Raw genomic sequence first — 21,995 nt, forward strand, 5'->3', positions numbered from 1 at the left:
GGAAAATGTGGGGGTCGTCTTATACGTCCAGTCATCTTATATGCCGGAATATACGGTACATATGTGACACCAAAACAAGGAATGCATTCCAATAAAGCCAAAGTTACACTTCTCTGTGTGCATCAGTGCCTCCTTCAGACCTACCTTACATACATTGTCCAGCGTTGCTGCTAAGACAAATGGAGACAGGGTTTCCTCAGTCATCTCAATTTTAATCCCTGCAGCTCCAGAAAGGTGTTCTGGAAACCTGGAAACAAATGGACAAAGATGGGAAGAGAAAGTCAGTAAAAGGGCAGCTTTAGGCTTGTCATAGAACCAAAGGCGGGAAATTCAAACAGCACACCCCTTCATACATTAACATGAAAGGCAAGCAGCTGTCCTTTCAAAGCCCACTCAAATATAAGCAACAATATTAGCAATATGCACGGAAAAGATCTATATTTAACTCTAAAATCAGGTTGGGAGGAAAAGGAGATCTGGCTGTAGGTGTGGGGCAGAACTTCCACCAAAATGCCACTGCCATCCAGAGTAAATATATAATGGGTTATGAGTCAAACCTTAATTAATAATAATAATAATAATAATAATAATAATAATAATTCCAATATTAAATACTACCAGTATTAATACAAGTATAAAATGTATTTTTAAAAACTCTAAAATCAGGAAAATAATTAAAGAGCAACACTCAAAAAGGAGGGGAATTCCAGACAAGAATAAATCAGGTCAAGCTAATACCTCCCAACAAAGGATTCCCCAAGGAAGCAACCATCCAGGCTTTGAAGCTGCAAGGCCATTAACTGCTAATCAAGGTGACCATTTGCAACATTGACACTGGCCTCAAGCAGACAAGAGTTCTTTCTCCCACCCTTGGCATTCCACAGATATATAAACCTAGCCGAGTTTCCAACAGACCTCTCAACCTCTGAGGTTGCCTGCCATAGAAGTGAATGAAATGTCAGGAGGGAATGCTTCTGGAACATGACCAGAGAGCCCAGTGATTCAGGTCATGAAAGCCTTCAACAACAATAATAAAGACTCTGGCACAAGCCAGTCAAGGTGGCACACTGGGTGCCATGCCTACAGACCTTGGCCTGCACTTAAAAACAATCAGTGCTGACAAAATTACCATCTGTCAGCTGCAAAACACCACCCTACTCGGATCTGCATGCATGATTCACCGATACATCACACAGTCCAAGACACTTGGGAAGTGTCTGATGTGCGATCAAATACAAAAGCCAGTGTAGTAAACTTGTTTGCTGAGTACTAATTTTGTTGTGTATCTAATAATAATAATATACCCTAAAGCAGCGGTTCTCAACCTGGGGGTTGCGACCCCCAGGGGGGTCGTTGGGCCATTTTCGGGGGGTCGCGAAGCTGCCTTGGTTGGCCCCATCCCTGCCAAAATGGCTGCCTACCCTTGCCATGAGCGCAGCCTTTCTGCCCACCCCCCACGCATCCTTCCGAGCTCTTTGATGGCAGAGGAGCTATACATCCCAGTAGCTCCCAAATGCCAAGGTCTGTTTTCCCCAAACTCCACCAGTGTTCACATTGGGGCATATTGAGTATCCGTGCCAAGTTTGGTCCAGATCCATCATTGTTTGAGTCTGCAGTGCTCTCTGGATGCAGGTGAACTACAACTCCAAAACTCAAGGTCAGTGCTCACCAAACCCTTCCAGTATTTTTCGTTGGTCGTGGGAGTTCTGTGTGCCAAGTTTGGTCCAATTCCATCATTGGTGGAGTTCAAAATGCTCTTTGATTGTAGGTGAACTATAAATCCCAGCAACTACAATTCCCAAATGACATAATCAATTCTCCCTCCAACCCCACCAGTGTTCAAATTTGGTCATATTAGGTAAGGTAAGGTAAAAGTTTTCCCCTGACATTAAGTCCAGTCATGTCCAACTCTGGGAGTTGGTGCTCAATTTCTAGGCCGAAGAGCCAGTGTTGTCCATAGACACCTCCAAGGTCATGTGACTGACATGACAGCATGGAGCGCTGTTGTTGGGTATTTGTGCCAAAGTTGGTCCAGTGAATGAAAATACATCCTGCATTTCAGATATTTACATTATGATTCATAACAGTAACACAATTACAATTAGGAAGTAGCAATAATAATAATTTTATGGTTAGGGCTCACCACAACGTGAGGCGCTGTATTAAGGGGTCACGGGATTAGGAAAGTTGAGAACCACTGCCCTAAAGGCATCAGATATCATCTGATCATGGAAGCTAAGTAGGATCAGTGTCTGTTAATACACAGATAAGAGACTACCACTGAATGATATGTACTGCAGGCTATATTTCGTAGGAAGGAATTGGCATCTTGCATATTTCTGAGACATTCTTATGAAATCTATAGGTTTGCTATAAGTTGATAGGTGACTTGAAGAAACATACACACATAGAGCATAGTGTATCGTCCTGAGGAGTGCGAGGTAAACCTTTGTGTGAGAGAAGCCTTGTGAGAGAAAGTGCCAGTGTGAAGGCTGCTGCTTGTAAAGCTACAATGTATTTGTCCCTCCAGAATCATAGAATCATAGAATCAAAGAGTTGGAAGAGACCTCATGGGCCATCCAGTCCAACCCCCTGCCAAGAAGCAGGAATATTGCATTCAAATCACCCCTGACAGATGGCCATCCAGCCTCTGTTTAAAAGCTTCCAAAGAAGGAGCCTCCACCACACTCCGGGGCAGAGAGTTCCACTGCTGAACAGCTCTCACAGTCAGGAAGTTCTTCCTCATGTTCAGATGGAATCTCCTTTCTTGTAGTTTGAAGACATTGTTCCTTGTCCTAATCTCCATGGAAGCAGTAAACAAGCTTGCTCCCTCCTCCCTGTGGCTTCCTCTCACATATTTATACATGGTTATCATACCTCCTCTCATCCTTCTCTTCTTCAGGATAAACATGCCCAGCTCCTTAAGCCGCTCCTCATAGGGCTTGTTCTCCAGACCCTTGATCATTTTAGTCGCCCTCCTCTGGACACATTCCATCTTGTCAATATCTCTCTTCAATTGTGGTGCCCAGAATTGGACACAATATTCCAGGTGGAATAGAGGGGCAGCATGACTTCCCTAGATCTAGACATGATGTTCCTATTGATGTAGGCCAAAATTCCATTGGCTTTTTTTGCTGCCACATCACATTGTTGGCTCATGTTTAACTTGTTGTCCACGAGGACTCCAAGATCCTTTTCACACGTACTGCTCTCGAGCCAAGCATTGTCCCCCATTCTGTATCTTTGCATTTCGTTTTTTTCTGCCAAAGTGGAGTATCTTGCATTTGTCACTGTTGAACTTCATTTTGTTAGTTTTGGCCCATCTCTCTAATCTGTCAAGATCGTTTTGAATTCTGCTCCTGTCCTACGGAGTATTGGCTATCCCTCCCAATTTGGTGTTGTCTGCAAACTTGATGATCCTGCCTTCTAACCCTTCATCTAAGACATTAATAAAGAGGCTGACTAGACGGTAATTGTTTGGGTCATCCTTTTTGCCCTTCTTGAAGATTGGGACCACATTGGCCCTCCTCCAGTCTGCTGGAACTTTTCCCGTTCTCCAAGAACTCTCAAAGATGATTGCCAATGGTTCCGAGATGACTTCCACTAGTTCCTTCAATACTCTTGAAGGAACTAGACATTGATATAGGAAACAGTGAAACAATTTCTTAGTTACCTTTGTTTACCAATATCATTTAGGGTCACCATAAGTCAAGAAGTGGTCTGTAGGCACATAGACACAGATGGACCAAGAGTCAAATGTAGCATCAAGCTATTTCCAAGTTCATATGTTCTTACTCATAGGATACAAGCCCCTGGCCCATATAATAAACTTTAAAAACTGTTTTAATGGGGCCTTTTAGGAACTGCAATGACATGAAGAGAGAAGGGCCAGCAGTTACTTTTCAGGGCCTCGTCAAATTGCAGCACAGAGATGCCCTCGGTGTGAAAGATCGCAACGGATGAAGTTGAATATGTGCTCCCTAGTGAATTGATGGATCACTGGCAGAGAATGGAAGCAGTGGGTAGTTTGATTTTAAGTGCCTCATTATTAAAACGGAAAGCGCCTGCGTTCAGGAGCTATTTGGGACTCTTATACCAAGAAAAACAAATGGGAAAGTGCTTGTGTTCAGGAGCTATGTGGGAGTCTTATAACAAGGAAAACAAATGGCCTGTAGTCCCAGATGCATGTGCAAATGGTTGTGTGCATCAATGCTATGAAATAATTTATTTATTTACTCTATTTCTATCACGCTCTTCTCACCCCGATGGGGACTCAGAACGGCTTACAGATTGGCAAAATTCAATGCCACATATTCAACATTATCCAATATAGTATATATAAATAAAAATGTAATGTTCGATTGTGGGATTAACAGAACTCAAAAACCACTGGACGAATTGACACCAAATTTGGACACAAGACACCTAACAACCCAATGTATGTCCTTCACTCAAAAATTGATTTTGTTAGTAAAATAATAATAATAATAATAACAAAAACAGCCAGCATAGTAATCTTGTCTGCTGTGGACTCATCTTGTTGTGTTAATAATAATAATAATAATAATAATAATAATAATAATAATAATAATATTTTGTCATTTGGGAGTTGTAGTTGCTGGGATTTATAGTTCACTAGCTGTCCCCTGCCACGCGTTGCTGTGGCCCAGTCTGTTGATCTGGAAAATAATGAGAAAGTGTTGGTTTCTAATATATGTAATTTCTTTCTGCTTGTGGGTAAACAGTATTTCTTGCTGTTTCTTTGTCAGTGTTGATGTGCAAAGTGTCTGGTTTGCCTACTCTGGAATATGCAACATATCATTGTCCTTCTTCAGGGGTCCCTTTCAAATCTATGATACTATATCTGTGTGTGAATCATATCTATCTATCTGTATGTATGGCTGGATGGGTCTTTGTCAGGAGGGCTTTGATTACATTTTCTTGCCCTGGTGAAGGGAGTTGGATTGGATGGCCTTAAGTATTTTCTGTTGGTCATGGGGGTTCTGTGGGAAGTTTGCCCAATTCTGTCATTGGTGGGGTTCAGATTGCTCTTTGATTGTAGGTGAACTATAAATCCCAGTAACTACAACTCCCAAATGTCAAGGTCTATTTCCTCCAAACTCCATCTGTGTTCATACTTGGGTGTATTGAGTGCTTGCGCCTAGTTTGGTCCAGATCTATCATTGTTTGAATCCACAGTGCTCTCTGGATGAAGGTGAACTACAACTCCCAAACTCAAGGTCAATGCTCACCAACCACTTCTAGTCCTGTATGCCCCGGTTGGTTCAATTCTATCTTGCTATTTGACTGTAGGTGAACTATAAATCCCAGCAACTACAACTCCCTATCGGTCTGTCTATCTATATCTATGGCAGGATGGCTCCATCTGCATGTGTGTGAATCATATATAATATATCATCATTGTTTGAGTCCACAGTGATCTCTGGATGTAGGTGAACTACAGCTCCCAAACTCAAGGTCAATGCCCACCAAACCCTTCCAGTATTTTCTGCTGGTCATGGGAGTTCTGTGTGCCAAGTTTGGTTCAATACCATTGTTTATGGAGTTCAGAATGCTCTTTGATTGTAGGTGAACTATAAATCCCAGCAACTACAACTCCCAAATGACAAAATCATAATTTTTGAGTGATGGTCACTCCTTGTGTTGTGAGACGTTTTGTTGCCATATTTGGTGTGATTTTGTTCATTGGTTCTTTTGTTTTTAAGGTACTCGTTATGAACAGAGCATTTTTTATATATATATAGAAGATTGTCCTCCCAACCCTGCTAAAAGCCTGCAAAACGTGGACTGTCTACAGATGTCACACTCAACTGCTGGAATGATTTCATTAGCACTGCCTCAAAAAATCCTGCAAATCTCTTGGGCAGACAGGCGGGCAAACGTCAGCGTGCTGGAAGAAGCAAAGACTACTAGCATTGAAGCAATGCTCCTATGCCATCAACATCGCTGGACTGGCCACGTAGTTCGAATGCCCGATCATCGTTTCCCAAAGCAGTTACTCTACTCCGAACTCAAGAACGGAAAATAGAATATTGGTGGACAGGAAAAGAGATTTAAAGATGGACTTAAAGCCAAGAGGAAGGCGTGTCAAGTCAACCCTGACCAAGACCACCTTCACTGCGGGAGAACATGTTGTTTAACATATACATGAAGCCGTTGGGAGAGATCATCCGGAGTTTCGGGGTGCAATGTCATCTGTACGCAGATGATGTCCAACTCTGTTACTCCTTCCCACCTACTACTAAGGAGGCTGTTCAAGTCCTGAACCGGTGCTTGGCCGCTGTAACGGACTGGATGAGGGACAACAGATTGAAACTAAATCCAGACAAGACAGAGGTACTCCTGGTCAGTCAAAAGGCCGAACAGGGCATAGGGTTACAGCCTGTGCTCGACGGGGTTACACTCCCCCTGAAGGCACAGGTTTGCAGCTTGGGAGTGATCCTGGACTTATCACTGAGCCTGGAACCCCAGGTCTCGGCGGTGGTCAGGGGAGCTTTTGCACAATTAAAACTTGTGCGCCAGCTGCACCCGTACCTTGGGAAGTCTGACTTGGCCACGGTGGTCCACGCTCTGGTTACATCCCATTTAGATTACTGCAACACTCTCTACGTAGGGTTGCCTCTGAAGACTGCCTGGAAGCTCCAACTAGTCCAACGAGCGGTAGCCAGATTACTAACAGGAGCGGGGTACAGAGAACATACTACTCCTCTGTTGGCCAGCTCCACTGGCTGCCAATTAGCTTCCGAGCACAATTTAAAGTGCTGGTGTTAACCTATAAATCCCTAAACGACTCCGGCTCAGTTTACCTGTCCGAACGGATTCTCCCCTATGAACCAACAAGATTGTTAAGTAGGTTCTTGTGGGTTTTTTCGGGCTATAGGGCCATGTTCTAGAGGCATTTCTCCTAAAGATTGTTAAGATTGTCTGGAGGGGTCCTGCTTTCAGTCCCACCGTCCTTGCAAGAGCGCCTGGTGGGGACGAGAGACAGGGCCTTCTCGGTGGTGGCCCCTCGGCTCTGGAACTCCCTCCCATTGGAGATTAGAACTGCCCCTTCTCTCCTGACTTTTAGAAAACAGGTGTAAACCTGGCTCTGGAAACTGGCATTTGATGAGTGAGACAATAACGCGTGGCTACATGGATGGATGGTGATGAACAACAATTTTATTATGACGACTTGGCCACTGTAATGATATGATTGTATTTTTGGTATTTTAATGTCTTAGTGTAATATGGAATGTGATGTTGTTAAACGATTGTTTGTATACTGTTGTTGGAAACCGGCCTGAGTCCCTCTACGGAGGTGAGAAGACCGGTATACAAAAGTTCTTAATAAATAAACAAACATGGGAATCAAGAACAGGGCTCCACAGCCACCTACGAACCCACAGCTAAGACACTACACTTGGACAACCATAATCTTCGGGCTATGAGGGATCGCCTAAGTAAGTAAGTAAAAGAGAACCCACCAGGCCTGAAGGTTCTGTACTCGTCAATAGATAAAAACCATTACATTGAGATGACAACCCTTTCTTTCCCTGGAGGGAGGAATAAACACAGTTGAGGGGAGTCACAAGGGAACACTGTGCTTTTTTGTAGTTGTCCCCTTCCTTGCAAACCCAGTCCCCACCAACCAAGCCCTTGAGCCAGGCCTGTTGCTGGGGCTGCTATTTTGAGCAATAACTCCATCCCTGTCCCGGGGGAAAGCTCCCTACATGTGCTTTCATCGTGGCATCCATAGAGCAAAAGGCGATTTCACGCTCCGTTCCAGATCCTGCTCGGGTAATCTAACTGGGGGGGCTCATTTCTCGGCTCTCCCCCCTCCCCTTTTCATCCCCATTAGAAAGCTCCAATTTCAAGGCTCAATTTCTCAGCTGTCTCAAATCGCTCTGGGCTGAAACTGAACACATCCAGGATCAGATGGGGCTTCGGCTGCTCCCTCTCCTTCTCTTTTATTTATTCCTTCCCCCTTCTTCGTAACTAAAAGTGACTTCTTTTTTTAAAGGTCTCTCTCTCTTTTTATTAAATGGCTTTCAGCTTAGAAACCTGACCTACATTGACGACTGTATAATTTAATCAGGATGAAAGAAAAGTTCTCTCGTTTCTTAATGCCACATTTTTAACTCTTACCGCCCTGTCGGGGAGAATTCCAATCAAAACAGGCACTGTCTTTGCTTCCTGTGGGAAAACACAGCACACCCACAGCCATCCCACACTGAACTCAGATGGAGACCAGAGGCATTTTCACACATGGTGTTGAAATTAGTATGTAATGGGAATCTAAATCTCTCATTCAGCTCGGGTCTGTACCTTATCTCTTCTGTGTTGATATTCTTGGGTGCCTTCAAGTTGCTTCTGATTTATGGTGACACGATCGCAAGGTTTTCTGGGACTGAGAAAGTGTGACTTAAGTAGAAGCACCCAATGGGTTTTCATGGTCAAGTGTAATTCAAACAATAGTCTTTAGAGCCGTGATCTCTCTCCAAAAATTGAGCTAATTCCATACTCTGTCATGGTCTAGCACAGTGGTTCTCAACCTGTTGTAGTAAAGCCTGTTGGTAACACTACAAGTGGTAGTATGGGTGGCAGAAGAGGGAAAAGGAGTGCTTGGGAGCAGGCATGTAGCCGGGGGGGGGGGGGGGGGGGGCTTGAGAGGCTTCAGCCCCCCCCCCCCCCCTGAAATTCTCATGGTGGTTCGCGAAAAGGCCTTACTGGTGCATTATTTAAACTGTTATGTTATTCATATCATGATCTGATCACCATACTCGATATATCCCATATGCATGGGGGTACTGGGGTAATGATACAAAAGGTTTGCTAGGATAGACCCTCTTTCACTCAGACTCAGCCCCCCCCCCCGAAACTCAGCCCCCCCGAACCCCGCCTGAAAAAAACTCAACCCCCCCCCCCCCCCCCCGAATTGAAATCCTGGCTACGGGCCTGCTCGGGAGCAAGAGCTAGATGAGGAGCAACAGAAAAAAAGGATCCGGGATATACTTACGCCACCTACCGACGAAGATTCCTTCAAAGGGTTTTCTGAGAGTGAATGAGTGAGGAGGAGGAAGGAGATACAGTGGATGTAAATAGGGGAACTAAGAGGGTTACTCGGGAGCAGGAATCGGATGAGAAGCGACAGAGGAAGAAGATCCGGGATATACTTACTGCTCCCACAGACGAAGAGACTTTCATGGGTTTCTCTGGGAGTGATGGGTCTGGGAGTGATGGGGATGACACACTGGATTGGACCAAGGTGCAAGAGGTTCGAGATGTATGTACTCAGCCAACGTCTAGTGACACGTTTGTGGGGTTTTCTGGTGGTAGGGATTGGCAATCGGGAGATACTGTGGAGTCTTGGGGAGATCTAAGTCTTGACAAGAGATGGAAGAGTTGGAGGGATGGGCGTCGGCGTTCAGGTGCAGAAGCAAGGACAGCTGTAAGGGATGACGGTGGGGCGGAGGTCAGCTCATCATTGGATGATGAGGTGTAAGATAAAAGTAGGCACTGAAATGGAAGATCTTTGCAAAGGCAAAGTGTTGGTTTCGTGCCTTAGGTTTTGTCACTGCCGCTTTCGTGTTGGGCTTGGGTCCTGGATCTGCAGGTTGCTGCTTCCATTCGTGTGACAACTCGGCTTGGATTCTCGTGAGTGGCCTTCTTTCCCCTTCTTTGACTTCGGACTGCTTTTTACTACGATGCTGCCTACGTGGACTTTGGAACCTCGCAACTTTGGACTTGGCTTTCTTCGATCTCATACTTCATTTGACTACGGTTCTTTCTTCACGGCTCTTTGTTCGTTCTTCAGTTGCTGTGTTGTTTTGAGTGACTTTGGAAGCACTTCAGTTTAATCTGGATCTTTTCTCTGGATAATCCGGATTATTGCTTTAGTTTGCTTTTTAAGCTGAAACTTGCTGCTACTTCTGAGTTTTGACCAGGGCCACCGAAGTGTCTCTGAGTCCCTTTTGCTTTGTATTAATAAACTATACTTTTGGACATACTCCTGAGTCTGGCTCGTTAAGGCGTCTGGGTTCCGACACGACCTGTGGGTCCCCAGATGTTTTGGCCTACAATAATAATAATAATAATAGTCTTTATTTATACCCCGCCACCATCTCCCCAATGGGGACTCGGAGCGGCTTACATGAGGCCAAGCCCAAACAAAAAATTACAATAAAATAAAACCGAAAATGCAACCAATAAACAACAAACAACATAATTACATAAAACATATGAAAATATAGCAATATAAAATTACAATAGGCACAATCACAATGACAATGGGCGGGCTACATGTAATGATTAAGAGAGAGACTGATTAAAACTAAGGCAAGATAGAGACAAATTATTTGTGGAGGAGGACTCATTATAGTGGGGATTGTGGAATCAAGCTTTCCCACAAAGGTGGGGGGGGGGGGCACATATACTCCAATGACAAAATGTTGAGGCTAAGCAATAGTGTGAGAATGTAAACCTATTCATCAAAAGCGCAGCGGAAGAGCCAGGTTTTAAGGTCCTTTTTAAAGGTTTCTAAGGTAGGGGCTTTCCTAATTTCTCCAGGTAGTGAGTTCCAGAGTAGGGGGGCCACAGAGGAAAAAGCTCTCCCCCTTGTACTTACTAGGCGAGCTTGTGAAATTGGCAGGGGTGAAAGAAGGGCCTCCCCAGAAGGAGGGCCCGAGTTGGTTCATGGAGGGAGATACGGTCATGAAGGTAGGCGGGTCCCAAACCGTTTAGGGCTTTATAGGTGATAACCTGCACCTTGAATTGGGACCGGAAAATAAATGGCAGCCAGTGGGGGGTTGACCGCTCCCTGTAAGTTGCCCCAGTTATTAATCTGGCTGCTGAATGTTGGACTACTCCCAAAATCCCAACCAGTTTGCCAGCTGTTAGGATTTCTGGGAGTTGAAGACCAAAACATCTGGGGACCCTAGGTTGAGAACCACTGCTCTAGCATATTAGGAATCAGCTGGTTTTTCCTGTCATAGGCAGTAAGAGCGCCTAAAGCTTCGGAGAACATCTGTTCAACCCTTTCAAAGCTCCCTGCTTGAGCGGTGATGGCATGATCGTCAGCATAGATGAAACGCTGTCCCTTTTGGCAGAGGCTGGACATTTATGTAGATATTAAACATTGATGGGGCAAGCACACTCTCCTGAGTTAAGTCATTCTTCTGTTTTTGCCATCTGCTTCTCTGGCCCTGGAACTCAAATGCCACTTGCAGCATTTGATATGATGTCACCAGGAGGAAACATCAGAATTAGGCAATGTGAATGTTGGGACTCTTGCTGGTCATGGGATTAGAGAAGTTATAGTCCAAAAAGTAATGTTGTACAAAATGGGCATAATCCTTAGCTTCTAAGCACAGTGGAATTGACCCCTCAATACAGTTCCTCATGTTGTGGTGATCCCCATGCAGAACATTATTTTCGTTTCTATTTAACAACTGTAATTTTGCTACCATTATGAACTGTAATGTAAATATCTGATATGCAGGATGTATTTTCGTTCACTGGACCACATTTGGCACAATACACTTGAATTCTGGTGGGGTTGAGGTGGCTGATTTTGTCATTTGGAAGTTGTAATTGTTGGGATTTATAGTTCAACTACAGTCAAAGAGCATTCTGAACTCCACCAACAATGGAACTGAACCAAACTTGGCACATAGAACTCCCATGACCAACAGGAAATACTGGAAAGCTTTGGTGGGCATTCACCTTGAGTTTGGAGTTGTAGTTCACCTACATCCAGAGAGGACTGTTGACTCAAACAATGATGGATCTGGACTAAACTTTGCACAGTACTCAATAAGCCCAAATGTAACACCGGTGGAGTTTAGGGAAAATAGACGTTGACCTTAAGGAGTTGTAGTTGCTGGGATTTATAGTTCACCTAATAATAATAATAATAATAATAATAATAATAATAATAAACTTTATTTGTACCCCGCCAGCATCTCCCCAATGGGGACTCGGAGCGGCTTACATAGGGCCAAGCCCAAACAACAATTACAATAAAGAACGACCGAACGCAAACCGAAAACGCAAACAATAAACAATATCATAATTACATAAAACATTTTAAGCAACCAAAGTCGGGAGGACAATTAGGAAGGGGCATCCTCTTAGAAACTCTTCCTATTTTCCAACCTTTTCTTTGCGGCAATTGTTCTCACTCTACCGATGTACCAACTTTTCTATCCCTAGCGAGGAAGAAAAAGAGAAAGCCCATCAACCCCATGGTTGCCGTTATTGCTTACTTCTGGGTTTTTCTGTCTTTTTCCCCCCTCCTCTCTTGCTCCCCTTTTACCCTCATCCCTTTCCCCAACTCCCACCCCCTTTCCGTCTTTCATTCCTACATTCCTATACCTCACAATTGTTCCTCCACTTTCTCTGTTAATTAAGAAACTCAATAAAAATATATTACAAAAAAAAACAAAAACATAAAACATATGTACAACAATATAAAATTACAATAAACACAAACACAGAGACAATGGGTGGGCTACATGTAATGGTTAAAAGAACTAATTAAAACCGGTTAAAAACTCGTGTGAGATAAAAGAGAAACAAATTATTTGTGGAGGAGGGCTCATTATAGTGGGAGATGTGGAATCAAACTTTCCCACGAGGGGGGGCTCCAGTGGCAGAACATTGCACATGAGAGACAATGTGGGATTGAATAACTATTCACCAAAGGCGCAACGGAAGAACCAGGTTTTGAGGTTCTTTTTAAAAGTTTCTAGGGTACAAATCAAAGAGTATTCTGAACCCCACCAATGATAGAATTGGGCCAAACTTCCCACACGGAACCCCCAGGTCTTCAAGGGACTCACTGATGCGAGTCTCCCTTTAGCCTTGCACACTCTCCTTCTCCTGCACATGCACACCACACTGCCATGCGCCTCGTATGCCTGCTCTCCCCTCTCCCGCTTGGGGTCTGAGAAAGAGGCTGGCCAATCACAGTGGAGGAGGGTTTTCTGATGGTCTTTGCCGACCCCTCTGAAACTCCCTTGCAACCCCCCCCCCCCCCGGCCCGGGGTCCCAAACCTCAGGTTGAGAAACTCTGATCTACTCATTGATGGCACAAGAGAATTGTGCAGTCCAGGGATGAAACCCAACAGTAGCAAGCTAGTAAAATGTTTTGGAAGACCCATCGCTGTGGTGGGCCTGCTTACAAGGCTCGTTTCCTCCTCCTAGCCCACCCCTCCCCTCCCGATTCCTAACGACCACAAAACCATATTTTTTTTTTTTGCCTCGGTTTCATTCTCTCATGCTGACATCCTGCTTTAATTTTCCGATGGGAAGCCAAAAGCGGCTAACACCAAACATAAACAGAGAGTATCTGAAAGAGCGGCTCAGCAAGGCTGATTTTCTATATGGCCAGAATTTCCATCTCGCAATAACGTCAATCCTCTGCTCAATATTTTTGTAAAAAAAGGAAAAGCATATTCCCACAGAGGGAGAAAACACATCATGTTGCTACTAGAGGCTTTGAAAGGGCCTCAGATAATACTTCTGGCTGTATAACTTGAGACAAAAGGTAAGGAGGGAATTGGACCCCCTTGTGTGCTGTGCTCTGCTCAGTCGACCGCAGGGTTGTGGTTCCCAAAATGCTTGGCTGCAACCTTTGCTAAAATTCTCCGCTCTGAGAGCTACGAGATAATAAGAATAAAAAATACGGTGAGGAGAAAGACATCGATATAAACATCACTGACTACTTTGCTCCTATGTAAAAACAGCTCAATTCGCTTCTGCTCAGGTGCGGGGGAGGCACAGAGGAATCCGGTGCTGAGCAAATCACAAAAGGCCGAACCTGGCAGGAGGGAAGCTGGCAGCCTGCCCGGGCTGGCTCTCCTTCGGGGACAATAGGGGTTTAACAAAGCAAAACCTGCTCCGTTAATCCTCGTGGGTGTGAAAGCTGTGGGCTGCCAGGCCTGGGCAGCTACACCTGGCTCCGAAAGGAGGAGGCTCTAATCCTTCTCCCAGGAAGGAGGGGCGGATAGTGATAGTGCTCCTTCTGACAGCAGCAATGAGACTGCATACCATTCGGGCAGAGGTCAAGAGGAGTTCAGAAGGGATTCACCAAGTGGCAGGGTCAGTTCCTGGGGCAAAAGGGAGGGAAGACCCACCCAAACAGGTTTGCTGGTGCTTTCCAGGTGACTTCACCTTTCTGCAGGAGACACAGCCATCAACAGTCCTGCTCAGGTCTTCCAAACTCAGAGCTACAGCTTCCTTGATTCTATCTTCTCATTCTTTCATGATTCAATCTTCTCATTCAATCTCATTTCTTCATAGGAAATCTGCTACAAAACAGGAGCTTTTTTGTTGAGTTCCAGGGCCAAAGAAGCAGATGGTGGAAACAGAAGAACGGCCTGCCTCAGGGGCGCGTACTTGCTCCATCAATGTTCAACATTTACACAAATGACTAGCCATTGCCAGAAGGGACAGAGAATTTCATCTATGCTGATGATTGTGCCATTACCGCTCAAGCAGGGAGCTTTGAGATGGTTGGACAGAAGCTCTCCGAAGCTCGAGGTTCTCTTACTGCCTATTACAGGGAAAACCAGCTGATTTCTAATCCATCTAAAACACAGAAATGTGCTTTTCACCTTAAGAACAGACAAGCATCCCGAGCTCTGAGGATTACCTGGGAAGGAATCCTGCTGGAGCATTGCAGCACACATAGAATCATAGAATCATAGAGTTGGAAGAGACCTCATGGGCCATTCAGTCCAACCCCCTGCCAAGAAGCAGGAGTATTGCATTCAAAGCACCCCTGACAGATGGCCATCCAGCCTCTGTTTAAAAGCTTCCAAAAAAGGAGCCTCCACCACACTCTGGGGCAGAGAGTTCCACTGCTGAATCGCTCTCACAGTCAGGAAGTTCTTCCTCATGTTCAGATGGAATCTCCTCTCTTGTAGTTTGAAGCCATTGTTCTGCATCCTAGTCTCCAGGGAAGTAGAAAACATGCTTTCTCCCTCCTCCCTGTGACTTCCTCTCACATATTTATACATGGCTATCATATCTCCTCTCAGCCTTCTCTTCTTCAGGCTAAACATGCCCAGCTCTTTAAGCCACTCTTCATAAGGCTTGTTCTCCAGACCCTTGATCATTTTAGTCGCCCTCCTCTGGACACATTCCAGCTTGTCAATATCTCTCTTCAATTGTGGTGCCCAGAATTGGACACAATATTCCAGGTGTGGTCTAACCAAGGCAGAATAGAGGGGTAGCATTACTTCCCTAGATCTAGACACTATGTTCCTATTGATGCAGGGCAAAATCCCATTGGCTTTTTTGCCGCCACATCACATTTATTTATTTATTTATTTATTTACTACATTTGTAGACCGCCCTTCTCAGCCCTAGGGCGACTCACATTGTTGGCTCATATTTAACTTGCTGTCCACAAGGACTCCAAGATCTTTTTCACATGTACTGCTCTCGAGCCAGGTGTCCCCCATTCTGTATCAAATACCTGGGAGTTACCCTGGACCGTGCTCTGACCTACAAGAAGCACTGCCTGAATATCAAGCAAAGAGTGGGTGCTAGAAACAATATAATACGAAAGCTGACTGGCACAACCTGGGGATCACAACCAGATACAGTGAAGACATTTGCCCTTGCGCTATGCTACGCTGCTGCTGAGTATGCATGCCCACTGTGGAACACATCTCACCACACTAAAACAGTGGATGTGGCTCTTAATGAGACATGCCGCATTATCATGGGGTGTCTGCACCCAACTGGAGAAATTACATTGTTTAGCTGGTATTGCACTACCTGACATCTGCCGAGGAGTAGCAACCAACAGTGAAAGGACCGAGGCAGTGACATCTCCAGCCCACCCTCAGTTTGGGTATCAGCCAGCACGCCAACGACTTAAATCAAGAAATAGAGATGCAGAGCCAACCTTTAGAAATGGGGCTACAAAGTGGAATCCACGACATGCAAGTGTGAAGAACAGCAAACCACAGACCACCTACTGCAATGCAATGCAACCTGAGCCCTACTGCATGCACAATGGAGGACCTTTTTGCAGCAACACCAAAGGCACTCCAAGTGACCAAGTCTGCAAACTTTGTGTTTTGTTTGTTTGTTTATAAGGCAATACAACTGTTTTGGTTCGCTGCTAGTTTGGGTTACAGGAGCGTTGCCATGTAGGGCCATGGGGCTATGGAAAAAGCCTTGGGTTCCCACATGGGGGAGAGATAGGGGATTATGGGATCATTACAGCCTGGTGTCCTTGACCAAACTATGAATTCCCTGATTTTGAACTATCTTTTACAGAGTCCTGGAAGGGGGGGGGGGGTCACCTCCGATCACATATCTTCATAGAGTTCTATTGGAAATGAGGTAAGTGGACTGTATATATATCTGTGGAATAATGTCCAGGCTGGGAGAAAGAACTCTTGTCTGTTTGGGGCAAGTGTGAATGTTGCAATTGGTTGCCTTGATTAGCATTGAAAGGCCTTGCAGCTTCAAAGCCTGGCTGCTTCCTGCCTGGGGGAATCATTGTTGCGAGGTGTTACTGGCCGTGATGGTTTCCTGTCTGGAATTCCCCTGTTTTTTAGTGTTGTTCTTTATTTACTACTAGCTTGGGGACCCGGCGCTGCCTGGGTAATTTGAGAAAGACATTGTGCGAAAAGGTTGGTCTTTATCAGTTATTTATGTGGCTTGCAGTGCTCTCAGGAAGTTAGTGAAGGTACTGTGAGTCCCATCGTCCATCGTTCTCCAAACAGCACCAGGATGTAGAGTGGGTCATGGGGGCTCTGTGTGCCAAGTTTAGTCTTGATTAGTTATTGGATGAGGTTCGCAGCAGTCTCGAGAAGTCAGTGAAGGTACTTCGAGTCCCATCATCTGTGGCCTATTCTCCTCCAAATCGTACCAGGATGTAGAATGGGTCATGGGGGCTCTGTGTGCCAAGTTTGGTCTTGATCAGTCATTGGATGAGTGTCACAGCGGTCTCTGGAAGTGAATGGAGGTACTTCAAGTTCCATCATCTGTGGTCCATCCTCCTCGAAACTGCACCAGGATGTAGAGTGGGTCATGGGGGCTCTGTGTGCCAAGTTTGGTCTTGATCAGTCATTGGATGAGGGTTGCAGTGGTTTCGGGAAGTGAGTGGATGTACTGCAAGTCCCATCATCCAAGTCCCACTCTCCTCCAAACAGCAGTAGGATGTAGAGTGGGTCATGGGGGCTCTGTGTGCCAAGTTTGGTCTTTATCAGTCTTTGTTGGGGGCCACAGTAGTCTGTGGGAACAAAAGGGTGGGAAAGTAGTACAAATCCCATCATCCTTTGTCTGTCCTCCCCCAAACCTCACCAGGACGTAAAGGGGGTCATGGGGGTTAAGTGTGCCAAGTTTGGTCCAGGTTCATCACCCGTGCTGGTCACAATGGCCTGTGAAAGTGGCAGCCAATCAGAAAGCTGCGACATAGACCGTCCTCCCTCCGCATACAAACACTGACTTTTATTATATACATATAGATAGATAGACAGACAGACAGATAGATATTTGCTGTGAAATAGGAGAAGCAGGACAGGTTTTGGTGTGAGGCAAAGCGGCAGCAAAGTGGCATCACTGAGCAGCCAGCTAGTTTTTCAGTTGCTTGCTTACTTATCCTGATACTGGTAAGCTGCCAAAAGTGGGCTGGTAGCAAGGTATCAAAGGCAGGCTGCGTTGAGCCTGGCATGTTCTGAAGCAATCGCATTGAGTGCTTCTATCTGCCAAATTGGATTGCATGAAGTGGTGCTTAGCGTTTGCGGCCGCCTCCTTGTTTAATCTTTGATCAGCCACTGCGAGGGCTAGAAGCATACCATGAGAAATAAAATCCTAAGTGTTGGTGTTCCCCCTCCCCACACCTTTCCCTTCTGGCTATTGATACTGGGCATTAAACCTGTTTCCTCTGTCAAAGTATCCTTCTACCTTCACACTTTGCCACCAAAGACCCCTTTCTCCAGCCTTGCTTGAATTTCTTTCTTTTTTAAAAATAATCTTTATTAAATATTTAATTCACAATTAAAATCTATATAAATAAAAATGTAATGTTCGTTTGTGCTATTCACAGAACTCAGAAACTGGGGCAATTGACACCTAATTTGGATACTATGTCCCTAACAACCCAATGTATGTTCTCCACTCAAAAAAACAACAAAAACAAAAAGCAGAAAGGACTTCTAAACTGCATGTCCACAAAGGAGAAACTGCATGTCTACAAAGAGACACATGGCCACACCCCCTCCTCCTCGCGGGGAAACAGCCAGCCGTTAAAGCCAGGCGCATGTGCACAGCCACACACACACACACACACACACACACACACAAGCGAGTGGAGTGGAGGTGGAGGCTTGCCGCGTGCAGTCCCTTCTCTTCCCCTCCTATGTCAGGAGAGGAGTCTCCTCCTCCTTTCCCTGTTGGAAGGTGCCAGCAGCAAACGAGTTCTCCACGCAAGGAAGAAGGGGAGGAGGAGGAGGAGGAGGAGGAGGAGGAGGAGGAAGGGGAGGAGGAGGAGGCGAGGAAGGTCCACGGTGCTTGAATGAAGGACCTTCCTTCTCTCTCTCCCTCCCTTCCCTTCTTTCCCCCCTTTCCTTTCTTTCTTTTTCTTTCCTTCTCCTTCCTTTCCTTCTTTCCCTCCTTCCCTTCCTTCCTGTCGCTCCCTCCCTTTCCTCCTTCTTTCCTTCTCCTTCCTTCCTCCCTCCCTTCCTGTCCCTCTTTCTTTCTTTTCCTTCCTTCCCTTCTTTCCCTCCCTCCCTTCCTTTTTCCTTCCTTCCTTCCTGTCCCTCCTTCCTTCCTTCTTCCTTTCCTTCTTTCTATGTAATATACTGTATAAATACAATATTAAATGGAAGCGATAGTCAAGAAGTAAAGAGAGAAGGAGGGAAAGAGGGAAGGAAGGAAGGAGAGAAGGAGGGAGGGAAAGAAGGAAAGGAAGAAAGATAGAGACACAAGGTAGGAGAGAAGGAAATTAAAAAGTGAAAAGAAAAAGAGAGGGAAGGAAGGAGAGAAGGAACGAAAGATAGGGAAGGAGGGAAGGAAGGAACCAAAGAACAAAGAAAGGGAGGAAAGAAACAGGTAGAGATGGAAGAAAGATGAGAGATAGGGAAAGAAAAAGAGGAAAGGAAGGAAAGAGGGAAGGAAGGTTGGCCACAGCAATGCGTGGCGGGTACAGCTAGTAATAGAATAAAGCAAAAAAGATCGAAAATAGAAAGAGTGATAATAGAAATAAAAATAAGAAAAAAAGACACAGAGAAAAGAGAAGCAGAAAAAGAAGAATAAAATAAAATAAAAAGATATGAAGAGAGAATAAAATGTTGTTTTGACTTCCTGGTGTCTTCTAAAAGTCGAGCTTTCTTTTCTTTCTTTCCTTTTTCTCTTCTCTATCCTCTTGTTCCTGTCTTCTTCTTCTCCTCTCAGCTTAGCTTCTTCTTTGTTGCATTTGTCAAGTTCTTTTTTACTGAATCAAAATCTTTTTATTTCTTTGTCTGAAGTATTCAGTGACTTTTTCCCAATTTGTTTCTTTCATGTTTATTCCTTTGTTTATTAATATAAGAAAGGTAAGCCTGTCCATATTTTTGATCTCTAATATTTTTGTTAGTCATTCATCTTCATCTGGTGTTTCTTTTTGTTTCCATCTTCTTGCATAGCAGATCCTTGCTGCCGTTGTCATTAAAAATAAAAGTTTCTCCGTGTTTTTCTCTATTTCTGGTTGTGAATTCCTAATAAAAATAGTTCTGCTTTCCATGGGATGTTTATCTTCAATATTTCTTGCAATTCTCTCTGAACCTCTTTTCAATATTTCTTGGCACTATCACAGGTCCACCATATGTGGAAATATGAGCCTTCTTTTTCTTTACATTTTCAGCAATTTGTACTCGTATTATTGTATCTCTTTCCTAACTTCTTCAGAGTCATATACCATTGGTGTGCTATCTTTACCCAATTCTCCTTTAAATCAGTTGCATAACTATATATTAATTTTTTCTTTCCATATTTCTTCCCATTCTTCTCGCTTGATATTTCTTCTAATATTTTCGTTCCATCTTTTCATATAATTATTTCCTTTTCCTGATTCTAATTCCAATTCTAATAGTTTTTTTATATACCTTCGTTGTTAAATTTTTCTCTGATTCTATTATACTGTTCCAAAAGTTTATCCCTTGAGTGAATCCGATCTCCTTGTCTTTTTTGTATTTTTCTTTGATTTGCCAATATTCTAACCATGAAACTTTTTGATGTATCGTATTTAATTCATGTTGTAGTTTTAAAACCATTTCTCCACTTTCTTTTTTTCAATAAATCCTTGTACTTTGGACAATCATGCCATCCCATACAACGTCTTTGACCGGCTTCCAGGGGTGACACTCACATAGGAGTTTTGTTATATAATTTCTTTTTATATTTCTCCCAAATTTTCAAAATTGATGATCTTATAAAATGATTTCCAATTTTTTCCCCCTTTATACCATACATATGTGTGCCAGCTCTCCCTTAATTCTGTCCCTTCTAAGGTTAATAGCTTCTTTTTCTCCAATTTTACCCAGTCTTTGGACCATAACAATGCATTTGCCTCAAAATATAGTCATAAATCTGGCATAGCAAGTCCGCCTTTCTCTTTTCTTTCTATCATATTATCATAATGGATTCTTAGTTTTTTTATTTTTCCAAATAAATTTTAATATCTTTATTCCAGTCCCTTAAGATCTTTGAATTCCTTATAATTGGTAAATGTTGAAATAAGAACATCAATTTTGGTAATACCATCATTTTCACTGTCGCAATTCGACCCAATAAAGATAAATTTATATTTTTCCATCCTTCCAATTCTTTTTAAATTTCTCTTTATTTTTCTATGTAGTTTTTTTGTAGAAGTTGTAAATTTTTGGAAGTCAATATTATCCCTAAATATTTCAGTTTTGAGACCACGTGTATGTTCCATTTTCCTTTATGCACTGGGATTGTGGCGCAGCTGGCTGAGTGTCAGCTGCATTAAGATCACTCTGACCGAAAGGTCATGAGTTCGAAGCCAGCCCGGGTTGGAGTGGGTTTCCAACCAATTGTGTGTAGCCTGTTGTCCACCTTTGCAACCCGAAAGACAGTTGCATCTGTCAAGTAGGAAAATTAGGTACCACCTTAAAGTGTGGGGAGGCTAAATTAACTGATTTATGAGGCCATAAAAAAGACTCCAGCAAAGCATTCCAGCGGGGAAGCATGCGGGGAATGCGGAAGTGCTTCATCAGCGTCGCAGATGGACAATGAAAGCGACAGCTCCCCTGGCAGCCAGAAAAAGTTAAATAGCCTCTGTGTATGTCTGTATATGTTTGTATGTCAAAAATTGGCATTGAATGTTTGCCATATATGTGTACACTGTAATCCGCCCTGAGTCCTCTGTGGGGTGAGAAGGGTGGAATATAAAGGCTGTAAATAAATAAATAAATGTATTTCCTCCTGTTCTTTTTCCCCAATATTTTTTGTTATTCCTTTTGTTTTTTCCACATTTATTTTAAATCCCAATACTTTACCAAATTCTTTAATTGTGTTCATCCAATCTTCTAATTTATTTTTTGGTTCTTCAATTATACATATTACATTGTCTGCATATGCTTGAAGTTTATATTCTTGTCCTTGTATCTTTGCACCCACTAATTTTTTCCCCTCTCCTATCTTGTTTAGTAATATCTCTATAGTGAGTATAAATATTAAGGGCGACAATGGGCATCCCTGCCTTGCTTGAATTTCTAGCACAACTTTAGTAAACAGTAAGCAAACATCCCTAGGGTTCAGGGCTGTGTGATGCTTGAAGTTGGTGGCCAAAACTCTAAGCAACAGGCAGCTAGAGAATCCCAGGACTGAAGCAGGATGAGCAAAGCTGCAGGGTAAGAGCCCTTTCCTGGCATTTGCCTCCATTCAATCCTTTGTTCTCATGAGCTGCCAGTTCCTAAACATTGTTTGAACCAGAGTAGACTGTAAATCCCAAATGTGGAGCCATAGAT

General features: G+C 43.9%; 1 protein-coding gene across 1 annotated transcript in view; it reads right to left on the minus strand.

The window, feature by feature from the left end:
* Nucleotides 1-21,995, minus strand: part of FAM178B (family with sequence similarity 178 member B) — a 219,152-nt gene that overhangs the window by 162,370 nt on the left and 34,787 nt on the right. The window contains exon 4 of the mRNA XM_067470607.1: nucleotides 145-247. Within this exon, the coding sequence (XP_067326708.1) occupies nucleotides 145-247 (103 nt within the window). The remainder of the gene's footprint in view (nucleotides 1-144; nucleotides 248-21,995) is intronic.

This window comes from Anolis sagrei, chromosome 7 (genome assembly GCF_037176765.1).
Source record: "Anolis sagrei isolate rAnoSag1 chromosome 7, rAnoSag1.mat, whole genome shotgun sequence".
Classification (NCBI taxonomy): domain Eukaryota; kingdom Metazoa; phylum Chordata; class Lepidosauria; order Squamata; family Dactyloidae; genus Anolis; species Anolis sagrei.